The 15,533-nt window shown below is 37.5% G+C and overlaps 1 protein-coding gene across 1 annotated transcript in view; it reads left to right on the top strand.

The window, feature by feature from the left end:
• Positions 1–4,883: 4,883 nt before the first annotated feature.
• The window catches only part of STXBP4 (syntaxin binding protein 4), a 106,648-nt gene continuing 95,998 nt past the window's right edge, over positions 4,884–15,533 (top strand). Inside the window, exons 1-4 of the mRNA XM_005872552.2 lie at positions 4,884–4,991; positions 5,180–5,399; positions 6,569–6,647; positions 12,150–12,244. Of these exons, the coding sequence (XP_005872614.1) occupies positions 4,936–4,991; positions 5,180–5,399; positions 6,569–6,647; positions 12,150–12,244 (450 nt within the window). The 5' untranslated portion in view covers positions 4,884–4,935. The remainder of the gene's footprint in view (positions 4,992–5,179; positions 5,400–6,568; positions 6,648–12,149; positions 12,245–15,533) is intronic.

The raw sequence follows: 15,533 nt of genomic DNA, 5'->3' as shown, positions 1-15,533 counted from the left end.
TTGATTGCTAAGAGGCTCAGATCCAAGTCTGAAGCACAATACCAGCAACTTAGTTAACGAACTGGTTACTATATTTGCGGTCTCATTTCTTTTGGATTTTATTTGCTATTTTTGTTTTACTGCTGTGCTTATATATGTCTTTTATTAAAAATTGGCCCCAGTGCGTTTTGGAAATAGATAGGATATAAAGAATTTAATAAAACATCCTATTTATATCAAACTGTATAGTATGAGAAAGAATTCTCTTATCATTAGGTTTGTTCATATTGTTGTTTCTTATTCTACTTGTTTTGGTTGAATCAATACACTTACTCTTATCCCTGTTCCCACCCCAAACACTTGTTTAGCAAGCAGCTTATCTCTTTTACTGGATTTTTTTTCTTTGTTAGGGAAAAAAGTCAGTTTTACTAATAACTTCAAAAATAATAGAAATGATTTTGTTTCAGACTTGTTGAGATAATAAGGTATCTTCCAAATGCATGAGTTATAAGTATTATACAGTAAGTTTGTGATATTATAATGATATAAATTTTGGGCCATTGAATTTAAATTATTAACCAAATAGGAACATATTTAAATGCTAAATTTAAACAAATTCAAGCAAAAATGAATTTTTCTTTTAAGAACTGAAATGTTTAGTACTACTTTAGTTTTGAAGCTGAGGGGTGTGTGTGTGTGTGTGTGTGTGTGTGTGTGTGTATGTGAGTTCAGGATAGCTAAGGTATTTCCTAGATTGAACTTGATATAGTGTAATAACAGATCATTGTACCTAACAAGTGATAAGAATTTGCTTTTAGGACAAGCATCAACTTGTGCTTTTATATTCCATGAAAAATAGTGGTAATTAAAGTAATAAATTGATGTCAGTGGCGTGGAGTGGCTCTTAATCAGCTGTCAGTGATAGCAGACCAAGAAATTATATTCATAATACAAACTTTCTCTTACTGGTTTCCTTAGAATTTCCTTGTTTGAAAGGGAATTAATAAAAGCAAAACCCTGTAATGGACTATATTGCATATTTACCACTAGAGGGCAGCACAGAGCTGTTAATGTTCTTTGTACCTGGTCCTGTCCATGCAGCCAAAATGAAGAAAGGTGTAGACAGAAGAATAAATAAGTTGGCAATGCTTACATTACTTTTTGTGTACTTTCTCATGATGGATAGTTATATGCATATTTACTCTGCAAATACAAAATGGATGCTCTTTTATTTTTAAACATTTTAAATCGATAATAGTAGCATTCACTGTGTTCTAAATACTGTATTAGAATGCTAATAAACACCTAATCCGCACAAAACTTCTGCATGGTAGGTATATTCAGAATAGGGAACACAGGCTATAAGGTTATCCTTGTTAAGTTATCAAATTGAACAATTGTTAATATTTTAAATGCATATGAGTACTTTGACTTGCTCTAATTTTAATATATTGCTTCAGAACTAATAAAATAGGCAATCTCAAGCCTACAGATGGACCAGGGCTTTGTTGATAAATAGGACCAAGAACTCAGGATGGCAAAGGGTAGAAAGCACTCCCATTGGTGGAGCTAAAGGGGTAGCAGCCAGGAGGGCTCCCTTTGCAATGCCGCGCTCTTTCCTCCTTTGCCATGATTTATTTCTGTGAAAGCCACCTTAATTTCGTGGACCTTATTCATTTATTGTGGACTTAGGTACCTGGCACTATGCTGGGGGAGCAACCATGACAAGGGCATAATTCTGGCCAGCCGAGAGAATTGGTGCTGCTGGTTTGGGAGATGCTGAATTAATTTGCTCTCATGGGAGGAAAAGGATATAAGGAGAGTAAAAAACAAGGGCAGCACAAAGTCAGTGCAGTAATACAGGTACGTAAAAGAGCTTTCGGAGCAAAGAGAAAGGAACAATTAAGTAAATGTAGGGAGTCAGGGAAAACTCACAGCAGAGATGTTTGAGGCTGGCTGTGAAGTTAAGTGAGAGTTCATCAGCTAGAGAAGTGGCAGGGTGGGCGGTGTCATTCGAGACAGAAATTAGTACGTGTAAAAGCATTAGGGGTTGGAGAACATTTTCTGAAAATAGAACGAAGAATTCATATGCCGAGAAGGGAAGTTGGATGATGAGGCTAGAAATAGTAGGCTGCAGCTAGTTTGTTTTGCTGGGTTCGGGAAGTTAAGGAGTTTCAACTTCTCTACCAGTGGGCAGTCATCACAGGCTCTTAAGTTAGGAGTAACAGGATTAAATTCGCTATCAGTGTAAAAATTGCCCATAACAGATTTGGGATTCTGATTCTACTCACCTGTATATAACACCTACATGTGCTTGATTTTATATATATTATTTAATGATGGCATCAACCTGTGTGACAGGTATTTATCCCCACTTTACAGCTAAGAAAATAGGGTCTCGTGGAGGTTACACCACTGACTCAGATTCACATCAGTAGCTGGGGATAAATAAGGGTACCTCCAGTGGACAGCTGATGGCAGCATGGGAAAGGACAAAGGCTTGCACGAACATCCCTTAGTAGTTAGGAACAGTGAGCTAGTTAAATCAGAGTCAGACAGGTAGATGGTTTCTGATAAGATAACAAGTTATTTAGAAAACGATGTACCAGTCTTTATAATCTGAAATGGACAGTGTTGGTAGTTTCTAATAGAAGCATCGCAGTGGTCAGGAATGCATTATTACTGCATCTTTACAGATGTCAACCTGAAAGATTTCAGACTCTGAAGTCGGCACATGCAAGTGCTTGGCACCTTGCCCATCGTGTTGTCTAGTCGCTCAGTAACTGCTGAGTCAGGATCGAGACAGCGTGGAAGAGGCCTCTGAAGTTAGCATCTTCACACACACAATGCGGCTGGTTCAGAATTCACTGGTTTGGGATGCCAGACATTTACAGAAATAGCTTTGTTTTAGTTTGCAGGTTCTGACTTTTAAGCAGGTTCAGAAATTCACATGATCAGCTAAGATTTTATTCTAGGAAGCAAAGAAAAAAAACCCCACCACCGCTGTGGATACATTTTAGGAAGAAAAGATGTATGGAAACACCAGAAGCCATAGTCGGAAGGCATTGTTCTTCCCGTCTCCCCTGACTCGTGTCCTGCTTGAGAATGCTGTTCAGTGGGTCAGTGGACTTCACTATAAGATGCGTTAAGCTGCCTATACAGGGGCTCTTCCCTCTGTGCTGCTGATACTGTACAGCCCGAGAGGAGGCTGTGAGAGGTCGCAGGTCAGCCTGAACCCTGTTGCCTACGTCTGTTTTCTGTAGCCCTTTTCTCTGCAGCCCTGACAACCAGCTTTGATTTCTGTAAGATACATAGATACAGGAGCTGCCTCAGACGCTAGAATTCAGTTCTGCGTTCCTTGTGGAGGAGGTCGTGTGCCTCCCCGTCTCCTACCTTCTCTCCCCCACCCCTCTCTCCCTCTTTCTCTCTCCCGTACCCCCACCTCATTGTTTATGAATCTCTAGCTAGCAAGCCACAGAGCTGAAGTGTGAGTGCAGGTCTATCTGTTTGCCCAGCCTGTGCTCCTTCCACCCCACCCACTGCCTCTGAGAGCTCCTGCCCAAATCAAAGGCCATTGAGTTGCCATCTGCCATAGAGTCATCACTATAGAATTTCCCTTTTTCAAGGAAGTTAAATAGAAGGAACTGAATACCAAGAATGCTTAGGTCAACACAAAGTAACCTAATATTGACTATCTACCAACCCGTTTCTAAAAGAACCTTTCTTTCCTTGTCAGTGACCTTTACATGATTTGCTCCAATGAAGCAGGGTTTTCTTCATTTCCCCCTTCTCCCCCCTAAATTGTTGCCAGGCTTTGGCACAGAAGTCAATAGTAAGGTAGTCAATACATGTCAGTTACAACCTATGTTATAAAACTGATACTAATGAGGAATTATTTTTGCAGATTCCAAATGGTCTATAGTTGGATTTAACAATAATGTTTATTTCATTTTACTAGTTAATTGATTTATTTTAAAATCAGATTTAAAATTCTCTATTGGACCCTTACTTTGAATACCAGATTTGGAGTATAGAACCCAAATATAATTTAAGTAGTTAGGTATATTGTCGGGCAAATGACATGAGCTTTCTTTTTATTTGGGGGGGTGGATCACTTCGTTTCTTGTTTAGAGTGCAATATTTGACGCATACAGAAGGATGTTGGGAAATATATGAAACTTACGAAGCATAATGATAAATGAACATCTACGAATCCACTTAGAGTTCAGCACTTGACTTAATGAGAAAGTTTAAGTACCATTGAGACTTCCTGTGTGCTTTCCCCATCACATTCTCTACCCGCCCTCCCCGAAATAAGCACTCTGGAGTTTTGTTTATTCTTCCCTAACGTTTATTAGCCTTATTATTTTACAGCCTGTGGCCAAATGGTTGTTTTTCTTGTTTGTTACCATTTCACCTTAACCTTGAGTGAATGCATGATTGTCCTCAAACTAAAGTTAAGCATATTAAGTTGCACACTAATGCACATGAGTGTCTAAATATAGTCTGGATATGCTTGATTTAAATGCATATGCAACCAAACTCTGTAATACGATTTGAGCCCAGGCAATACGGAACTGTGTTTACTAACCTTACAAAATCAGCTCTTTCATTTCACTGAACATGTAGAATCCCTGTGGTGAATACTTTCTCCATATAGCTTAGTCTTTTCCAGCGTTACTATTGTGTTTTGCTCCCCATACATTAATCAAATGGAAGGAGAAAAAAAATCATTAATCAAATGGAAGGAGAAAAAAATCACTTATGAATATAGCAGTTGTGTGTTATGATCTCTGATTTTGCTCTTTAAGACATTCTTTACTAAAACTTTTCTTGCTTTAATTGCATCAATTTTTTTAAAACCATCCTTATTCATTTCTTTAAAAATGTTACTATTTTTGTTAGGATGGACGTTTGAAGCCAGGAGATCAACTTGTCTCAATAAACAAGGAATCTATGATTGGTGTATCATTTGAAGAAGCAAAAAGCATAATTACCCGAGCCAAGTTGAGGTAACTATTCTATTCACAGGATAAAAGGAATCATTTAGCATGGCTCCTTAAAATAGTAATTTTTAAAATGTCGTAAGTACTTGAGACCCTAAAAGAAATATTTTGAAGTAATATGTGAAATATTATTTTAGAATTAAATTGTACTATATCCATAATACATTCATAAAGTGTTTTCTTTTTAATGCTAGGTCAGAACCTGCTTGGGAGATAGCATTCATAAGACAAAAATCGGATGGCAGTCACACAGAAAATCCACCATGTACACCCCTTTTACAGACCTCTGGAGAATATGGACCTCAAGCTTCAGCATTTAATCTTCTTTCTTCTCCCCCTGAAATACCGATTCCAAAGACCTCATCTACTCCCAAAACTACAGATGCTATTTTACCTTCTTTGAAGGGAAATCAGGTACTCTTCCATTTCTGCTTTCTTATGCAGTCCATAAATCCCCCATATGTTTTTATATTTGCCATATACATCGAGAATTATCATTTTGGTAATACAGTGTCTTAGCAAACTGGTATTTCCTTGAAAGATTTTTTTTTTTTAAGATTTTTATGCTGTGCTGTCAATAAATACAATTTACTCAAGTCAGTGTGTCTTTTGCCCAGAAAACTATGATCAGGAATGGCATCACAAAGATACATGTAGATATCACTTGGAACTATGTTAGGAATATCACATATGTTTTCAGACAGTCATTAGTATGGTTCAGTACATTATTATTTCTGTTTCCTGCTTGACTGAAGGCAGGCAGTATTCCTTCATGTTCCTTAGCTTCTTTCCCACACACAGAGAGTAATCTCTACCACACAGTGTGGGTGGGTATGTTCCTCACGTGTGTATACTAGGATATCATTCACCCTCGCAGACACACAAAGGGGGGGTTTCTGCATCAAAATCAATACAATTAATAACTAGTTGCTGCAGTAGCCTAATAAATCCAAGTTATAAAGTAAAGAGTATGTAGTCTTTAAGTGTGTGCTAGCTATAAAGTAAAATAGGAAACTCAGGTCGGCTTTCAGTCAGTGAAATACAATTTGTCAGAGGTAACTTCAGTTACTGGTATATGCTAATCATATACAGGGTATAAGATTTTCTGTCAGCCCCTTATACTTTTTCATTTGGGGTGATAACCTTTTCATTGCCTATTTTGTTGTCCTCATTTGGGGTGATAACCTTTTCAACGACAAGGTACATAGCCTATTTTGTTGTTCTTGGATGGTAGAGCTGAAAGCTGTTGTTACGTTTAATCTGAATTTCTTTGTTTAAAGATGGATATACCAAATTTTTAGAGGTTTTATATTTTCTTAAACTAATGCTTTAGTCACTTTAGCCATTCTTTTTATGTTAACACTAGAGGCCCAGTGCATGAAATTCGTGCACTAGTAGGGTTCCTAGAGGCTGCTGGCCGCCCTCCCTTCCCCCAGCCGGCCCCACCCGCTGGTCGAACTCCCGGAAGAACTCCTAGTTGAGGGGACAGTTTGCATACTATGCTTTTATTATATAGAATGAGCTTCTAGTCTAGTCTTTGACCTTCTTTAGAAAATGAGATTTCATGTTTCTGTCTTTCATAGTTAAAAACTGGATACAAGAAAACAGAACAGACTTCAATTGCTTCTTTGGACCACAGCCCTACAGATATGTCTAATACAGGTAAGTGCACACTTAATTCCTCTTTCCTGTTACTTTTTGCAATGACTCTCTCTCTCTCAATGAGGAGTACGTAATGTGACTTAATTGACTTTAAGGAAGGATGCATTAAGTCTTCTTTCCCACAGTGAATAAAAGAGCAAAATGCATGCATTGTGCCATGGTCCCTGTCAGATTATGACTTTTACTGGAAATTTTCCTGAACAACGGTTAACATTTTCAAAGATGCATTAGAATAACAGTGTCTATGAAGCTGCAGCAATCAACAAACTGTTGAAACCAAGTAATGAAAACTCTTTCTAAATCAAGATTAGGTTGCCTTGCCCTTTTAGCGAAATGCTGGTGAGGTATATTAAATGCCCCTTTCAGAGAAATCATAGAAGGAAGCATTTTAAGAAAATAAATACTTTTGGGTGTGTTTTTAAGAGATTATATAGATATAAATTAGAAAGAATATTAATATTGTAAATCCTGCATTATTGGTTTTTAATTACCATGGAATGATTTACTGACTGTTTAAAATAATAAAAGATTGTGTAAGCCACCCATAAGAGATGGATTTTTATCAAGCTGTAAAGTGTATATTGTCTCAAATATGAAGAAAAATTCCTCCCCTTAAATTATTTCCAAAAGTTAAGCACAAGTCAAAAGTCTATACAGGATGGGGCAAAAGTAGGTTATAGTAGTTCATACAGAAAACAATATAGTCCTATATAGTAAAAGCCTAATATGCAAATCGACCAAATGGCGGAACCACCGGTGGGACGACCGGTCGCTATGATGCGTACTGACCAACAGAGGGCAGACACTCAATGCAGGAGCTGTCCCCAGCCTGCAGGCCCCAGGCCAACCAAGGTGGGTGCCAGCGGGGGGCCTCCCGATCGCCCTGCCAGTCGCCCCGCAGAGGGAAGTGACTGGCGGCAGCGGCAGAGTAATGGGGGGGCAGGCAAGTGGCATCAAGCCAGCCAAGGCAGGTGCCAGTGGGGGCCCCCCAATCACCCTCTGGTCACCCCTCAGATTGGCCCTGATTGCCAGCCAGGCCTAGGGACCCTACCCATGCACGAATTTTGTGCATCGGGTCTCTAGTCATTAATAAATAATAATACAAGAATAAACTGTTTCGCATGCTCACAACTGTAAGCCTACTTTTGCCCCACCCTGTACTTATAGAAAAGTTCATTATATATGTCTAAATTATAATGCAAATTATTACCCATATGTTTCAGTTTTTGATAGCATTATTTAGATCAGAATTACAAAATAAGGAATAGTTAGTATAAATTACATAGTGTCTTAGTCTGTTTGGGTTACTCTAACAAAACACTACAGACTGGGTAGCTTATAAACAGCACATATGTATTACTCACAGTTCTGAAGCCTAGAAGTCCAGGATCATGGGGCCAGCATGGTCCCGGTGAGAACTTTTCTCCAGCTGCAGGCTTTTCATCATCATGTCATCATGTGGTGGAAAGGGCTGGGGCAGTGGTCGGCAAACTCATTAGTCAACAGAGCCAAATATCAACAGTACAACGATTGAAATTTCTTTTGAGAGCCAAATTTTTTAAACTTAAACTATATAGGTAGGTACATTGTTATTAACTTAATTAGGATACTCCTAAGGCTTAGGAAGAGCCACACTCAAGGGGCCAAAGAGCCGCATGTGGCTCGCGAGCTGCAGTTTGCTGACCACTGGTAGGGAACACTGTAGGATCCCTTTATAAGAGCACTAACCCCACTCATGAGGGCTCTATTCTCATGACCTAAGCACCTCCCAAAGCCCCCACCTCCTAGTACCATCCTCTTTGGGGTTAGGATTTCAGTATGAATTCTGCAAGGGCACAAACATTCAGACCATTGCATGTAGCTATCATACTTAACAGGAATTCAGAGTAGATTCCACAGTAGTTTCCTCTGGTTTGGAGCAGTATTGACCCGGACGGTGATAACAATCTTTAGCCATAAATAATGTGCCTTTTTACTTAATGGGATTTGTTGACTATTAGAAATTTTATTAGTGCATTCCCGTCATATAATTATTTCCATGGTCTTGATATATTATTTTCTATTTTAAACTCTAACCTCATGTGAGCAAAAAAGATAAAAGAAGCAAACAATGGTCAGGAGACATTTGTGTAACATGCTTTTAAGGTTGAAAGTAATTGAACTACTCAACACCTCTCTTAGTCTTTTACTTATTCAGTAAGCACTTACTGAGTATGTCATATGTATGAAAACATACTCCAGTAGAAATTATGAAAGAATTAGGATACTTTCAGTGAGATATTTAATTATATATTGTGAATAAAACATGGGGTTAAAAAAAAAACCTTCATTCAGATTAGAAAAAGAAATGTGTGTGAGTGTGTTTATGTGTGTGTGTGTTTATGTTATCGAATAACTACTGTGAGTATTCTGTGTGAACTAGAGCAGGGTGTGGATGGACTTAGTACTCTAAGGAGCATCTACACTCTTGTGGATGAATTACACATTTGAACAAATGGTATGAAGCCATGAGCAAAGTGGACTAAGGAGGGAAAGTAATAAGTGGTGTAGGGAAGGCTCTGAATGGAAACTTACGTTGCCGACCTTAGGTTCTTGAGTCTCAATGTCATAGAAAGGAGCACTGAACTCAGTACAAGATGAAGCAGACAGACTTTATTGAAAAGAGCTTGTGCACTAGGAAGTGGACCAGAAGAGAGAAGTGACTCCTGAGGGGTTCTTGTGGATGGCTTATACAGGCGCCAGGGGTGGGTGTACGGCCTGGAATGAGGAGGAGGGCGCTGTCCCACAGTGGTATTCTGGTGGCAGTTGATCCAGGGGTAGTCACAAGATGTTTTCCACGGTCAGTGGACCACTCAAAGGGCCTGTAAAATAAGGCTTGGCAAATGTTCTAGTTATTTTAAAGATTAATGAGTTTATATATGTAAAGTACTTCGTGCACTGTCTGACTAAAAGTAAGCATACATAAGAGCTAACGAGTTTTATTTCCACTGTTATACAGCATTTTTAAAAATATATTTTTTATTGATTTCAGAAAGGAAGGAAGAAGGAGAGAGAGATAGAAGTATCAATGATGAGAGAGAATCATTGATCAGCTGCCTCCTACATGCCCACAACTGGGGATGGAGCTGCAACCCGGGTATGTGCCCTTGACCGGAATAAAACCCGGGACCCTTCAGTCCCCAGGCCGACACTCTGTCCACTGAGCCAAATCGGCTAGGGCAGTGGTTGGCAAACCACGGCTTGCGAGCTACATGCGTGCCTTAGTGTGTATGGATGGTGCCCTTTGGCCCCTTGAGTGTGGCTCTTCCACAAAATACCACGTGCGGGCGCACACGTACAGTGCGATTGAAACTTCGTGGCCCATGTGCAGAAGTCGGTTTTTGGCCTGGGCGAGTCTATTTTGAAGAAGTGGCGTTAGAAGTGGGGGGTGTTGGTTGGTCAGGCGACCGGAGACTCAGCGCAGGTGGCCGCGGGATACGCAGTGCCGGGAGGCGCGAGCTATTCATGCACGAGTTGAGGATGGGAGAGTTGGAAAGGGTCGACCTCAGCGAACGTACCTCAATCAGACTGAGGACGTTTTTAGCAAAGGCCAGCTTAGGAGTACCCTAATTAAGTTAATAACAATGTACCTACCTATATAGTTTAAGTTTAAAAAATTTGGCTCTCAAAAGAAATTTCAATCCTTGTACTGTTGATATTTGGCTGTTGACTAATGAGTTTGCCGACCACTGGGCTAGGGCAACACAGGAAATTTTTCATCTTAGATATAGGAAAACATAAATGAGAGTGCGTGCCTTAGTGTGTATGGATGGTGTGTGTCCCTGTGCCTCCCTCCCTCTTCCTGATCCCTCTCTCTCTCAACGCCTCTCCAAGTGTGCACTTAAACTTGAACTGAGTAGTGCACGCCCAGGGTTGGTCTTGGTCTGAGACCATAATTAGGTGAGCTTGGGTCCACCTAGTGTCAGTGTGCCTTAACTGTAGGTAGGTCAGGCACCAAGCTGAACGGCATTGTCAAGCCTCACAAGTCCAAACCTTAAAAATGAAAAATAATGTTGGACTTACCTGCTATGTGGTCTTTCATGCCATGCCACTCCGTGCTCCTCTTTTAGGCCACACTTTGGGTTTGGCAGAGAATTTCTCTTAAGGGTATTGAACCAAACTGAACTGAATCGAACAAGGGTCTGCCTGTCCAACGCACCGGAAAGCCAAACACTGAACATTGAGGAGGAATTAAAGCCATTTTATTGGTAGGGCACCAAGCAAGGAGAATGGGGAGCTGGTTCTCCAGTTACATTAAGAGAAAAAAAAATACACATACGGTGTTTTTTTTATCCCGTGGCCAACAATTAGGTAGCACATCAACAAAGGACACTTCGTTGCTTTTATCAAAATTGCAAAAATTCTTTTCTATTAAAATCAGTCTTTCTCAGCATTTGATTCCACTTGAAATTAAAAGTCAGTAGCCATTTTTTATCTTGACACATATAAGCTATATTCAAGATTTTACATAGAATGTTAACGATGTGTTAAAGGTTTAGAGGAAGACTATTTATTTTCATACGCGCTTCTTATGTTCTAAAGAGAATGCAAATCATTTTGTACTTAGAGACAGATGCTCCGAGAAATAAAAAAAAAATTAAAACACTGCATAAAGATGTGACATTTTAAAAAGTTTTTTTCTCTTCCTCGTTTCTATGTAGAACTAGTAAAATACCATTTAAAAGTGTATTTAGAATAGTGACAATTTAGATACAAGGATTGACGTGAGTTATAGCAATTTGTTTTACAAACTCTGGCATATTAAAACGAATAATGTTTTCCAGTTCCTAGTCCTGGATGGCACCTGGTCCCTTATCCATGCAACCAGGACAAAGGCTTGTCTAAATAATTAGCATCCATTGAAAAGGTGCCAAAGAATAATGGTATATAAACTCCAACTCTTGAAAGTCCATTTATACATCTTGAAATATAACCTTCTGTAAAATAAGAAATGGGATTTTGAGTTCAAGAAGTTATAAGTCCATTATAGTTAATGTGTAAATTTGAAACCATCTGCATTTTTTAGTTTTTCTGTAGTACTTCCAGAACGCACATAACAAAACCACTTTTGCCAGCCAAAGAAATATCATGATCTATTTGAGTTTCTCATATGATTTTACTTATTTGGGAAGAAAAAAAAGACTTTTCATTTTACAATTAGGAAAGTGCTGTGATGACAGGGTCGTGGTAGTAGGATGTGTGTTTGTCTTTTAAATTAGTATTTCCATGGGACTTAATGCTGATTGGTCATTCTTTTAATATCACATATTTTAGGGCTCAAGTGAAGCTTGTTTGTATGATACATTTTAGACTTAACGAAAAAAACCATGAAAACAAAAGTGAAAACTGCCAGCTGATTAACCAGAATTTTTTTTAACAGCAGGAGCTCAGAACTCATCCTGTCACATGAACATTTCTATTCCAATTAAATTTCCAATTAGTGTGCACCCTGTTGTCTCTCAGATGCTGCCCCTGTCTGGACCGATAATTATGGACCACAAGGAAAGACGGTCTCCCTAAATCCCTCCGTTCGCCTTAAGGCAGAGAAACTGGAAATGGTAAATACTTTAAATGTCCATTTTTCTTCCATAAAACAACAGCAAGGAAGGCCTCTCATCTTGGAGAGGGTAAAGGCCTGGAGCCATTACTTTCTTGAGGTGTTATTTATATGCAATGAAATGAATGGCAGTTTGGATTTAAATGAACTTATTCATGTTTGAGTTGGCCAGTTCATGTTGTTCACTAGTACAAAATAAAAATTAAACCTTTTGTCATTAAATCGACATCCACATTCATCTATTTCCTCCTGTGTATAAGACAAATGTGATGTCTTACCATGTAGAACCCAAGGACACATGGACTAAATTATGACAAAGTATAGTAGACTTCATATGTCGGAGCAATAAGTGCAAGTAATACTCCCATTTGTTCAATTTTTTAAAAAATAAAGGGAAACTAAATCCTAAAGAACCTTAATAGTCAGGTATTACTGACTATTAGGAAGATGGTAGCAATATACAAAAGGCACACAAAAAAACCCTGGGGAGAGTAAAACATCGAGAGATTCTGTATGTAAAAGAAACTTAAGATGATTAAAAAGAAAAAGTAAAAATGCATTTAAAACTGGTTTTTGTCCGGTTACTTGGGAGCTAACAGCAAAAATGTGCTATGTCTTATTTTTTTAGTATAAAAATTGATACAGTGTTAGAGGCCCACAGCCTCTACTTTCCTATCATAATTTGTGGATAATAATATTTTACATTTTAGGAAGAGTATGAAAATGCACATCTGGAATAAACACACATTGCCCTTATTCCCATGTTCATACCTTTGCATGGTCCTATAGCAGCACCGTTTTCATTGCCAATTTGAATCTTCTCCGTTATTCAAATTCTGACTCAACTCCAACTCCCCTGTCTAGACTTTGCTAACTATTGTGGTTAGAGCCAATATCGCCTTATTTTGCATATCTGTAAATCACTTTGTAGTTTCCTATAATCTTTTCTGTATCTTGCTTTATCAACGAGCTAAAGCTTCGTCACAACAGTGTACCATGTACCTACCACTGTTTAAACACCTGGTTTGTGCTCAATGAAACTTTCCGATCCATTAGATACTTGTGATGTCTTTTTGATATTTTAAAACTCCTGAGTATCTTTTGCTAACTTGTGCTCTCTTTTTATTTTTGGTTAAGATGTAAGTTCTGGCTTACGGCAAAGTTTACAACCAGTTAATATTAACATTTTCAAAAAATAAAATGTTTGAGGTTTGAAAACATATTAATAACTAAAAATGGATAATTACTGGTTTTTAATGATGTTGGTTTAACATACATTTCTGAACATTCAAGATTTAATGCTAACCATTTGTCTGGATAAGGAGAAAATTATCCAGCTAAACACTATCTGGCAGCCTTTATTCTTTTACTTGGTTTAAATTTTTTAGTGTATGTTATATTTTTTAATCTGTAATTTTCTTAGAGATATGATTCTTAGAATATGAGTTACTTGACTACTGAATCAGAATTCCAGTTTTGACTTTCCTTTTAGCCTAAGCAAATTATTTTTTTAGAAAATAAAACAGTAGTTTTACAGCAAAAAGAGCCCACATTCTTTGTAAATTCAGCTTCCCAGCTTTGATTCAAGATATTTTTAGTGACTATTCTGGAGAGCATTCCTTGTTTTCAGAGTTTGAAACTGTATTTTACTTAATAAGTTTTTCCCCCTAAAATCCAAATTAGCATCTATTCGCCCAATTAGTTCCTAAGCTACTCTTCCTTTTTTGGATAGTTAGCTATTACTATCATAATATCTGTACCACTTTCATTTAAAATAGGTCCTTCTATTTTAGTTGCTACTTTGTAGACAAATTCAACTTTATCATCCATTACATTTTTAACATATTTTCTATTCAGTGATAGATAAGGAAAATGTGATCAAGTATTTAAAATGTATTAAAATTATATCTTTATTTCTTCAACTTCTATAAATATAGTGCATATGGTATCTAGAAAATGTGTGCTGTGGTAAGATTTCACAAGGAAAAGGTGTTGACTGATTATGTGGTTATTAACTAATTACCCTACTTAGTGCAATTTTTAAGAAAGGCGGAGAGGTTAGAATTTGATGAAGGGCAGTACCTGTGAAGACATATGTATGAATGGCAGTGTTCTCAGGAAATCCTCTTTGTTTTTCTTGTCTAAGTAGATGATTTTAAATCAGAATCTCCTGGAAAGTGATTTCTAACATTGAATTCATTTTATTTTAATTCACTGTCTGAGAAAAAATGATTGCCTCTTTTCATGAATATTCTAATAATGATTTTTTATATACAGATATTTTTATATAATTTCACCAGACTTATTTAGTGATATATTTTTTCAAAGTATTTTTATAAGTACTATGTGTCTCATCTGATCCTAACGTTGAACTTATAAGCAGGTATGGTAAACATAGCAAATAGAAATACAGTTTATTAGTTGGCTTGAAGACACCTGTATGCTATCTATATTTTTGTACCTGGGAAAGATGCTTTTGGATACAGGTGCCATTTCGCTGGTATTTACTTTACCTCTTGCCATTTCTGTAACATTTGAAGAAAGCTGCAGTGAGCAATGCGTACCCGATGTCTGATGATAGTTAATGAGATGTTCTTTGTTATTAGGCTGGGAAGTATGTGACTAGTATTGTACAGAAGTGACATTTTTTAAAATTCATCATCCAGACACCAGAAAACGTTAAGGACAGATATTGTCCAATTAATACATTTTTAAGGCTAAAAGATGACATTCAATAAATTATTAGAACCTACTTTATGATTAAACATAAATTACTTGCAATTTAAATTCGTGAGCTTGCCTCACTGACATGCTATATTCATCTAGGATAAATTCACATTCAACAAAACTTTCACCTATGACTAAGTTTAACTCTAGATCAATTTAGACTGTGGTTAACTGCATTTTGCAACTTTATTATTACTTGATATAATAAGAATCACCTATATTGAGTACCTTCTGTGATAGGTGTCTTAATTGCATTATTTTTATAAAATTGTTTTTATATCTTTATAATATCAATTATACACACAATGATTATATTATAACGTTCAGTTTAAAGGATAATCAACACATGTACTCACCACCCAGCTAAGAATGAGAACTTTTGAAATTGCCTGTGCTTCTTCTTGATACATGCTACAACATAGATAAATCTTGAAACATTAAGCTAAGTGAAAGAAGCCAGACACAAAAAGCCACAAATTATATGATTCTGTTTGTATGAAATGCCCAGACTAGGCAAATCCATACATACAGAAAATAGATTAGTGGTTGCCTGGGGTCGGGGG

Source organism: Myotis brandtii, unplaced genomic scaffold (genome assembly GCF_000412655.1).
Source record: "Myotis brandtii unplaced genomic scaffold, ASM41265v1 scaffold383, whole genome shotgun sequence".
In the NCBI taxonomy this organism is placed as follows: Eukaryota; Metazoa; Chordata; class Mammalia; order Chiroptera; family Vespertilionidae; genus Myotis; species Myotis brandtii.
The sequence above is the reverse complement of the archived record's forward strand: the minus strand, read 5'-3'. Positions and strand labels throughout refer to the sequence as shown.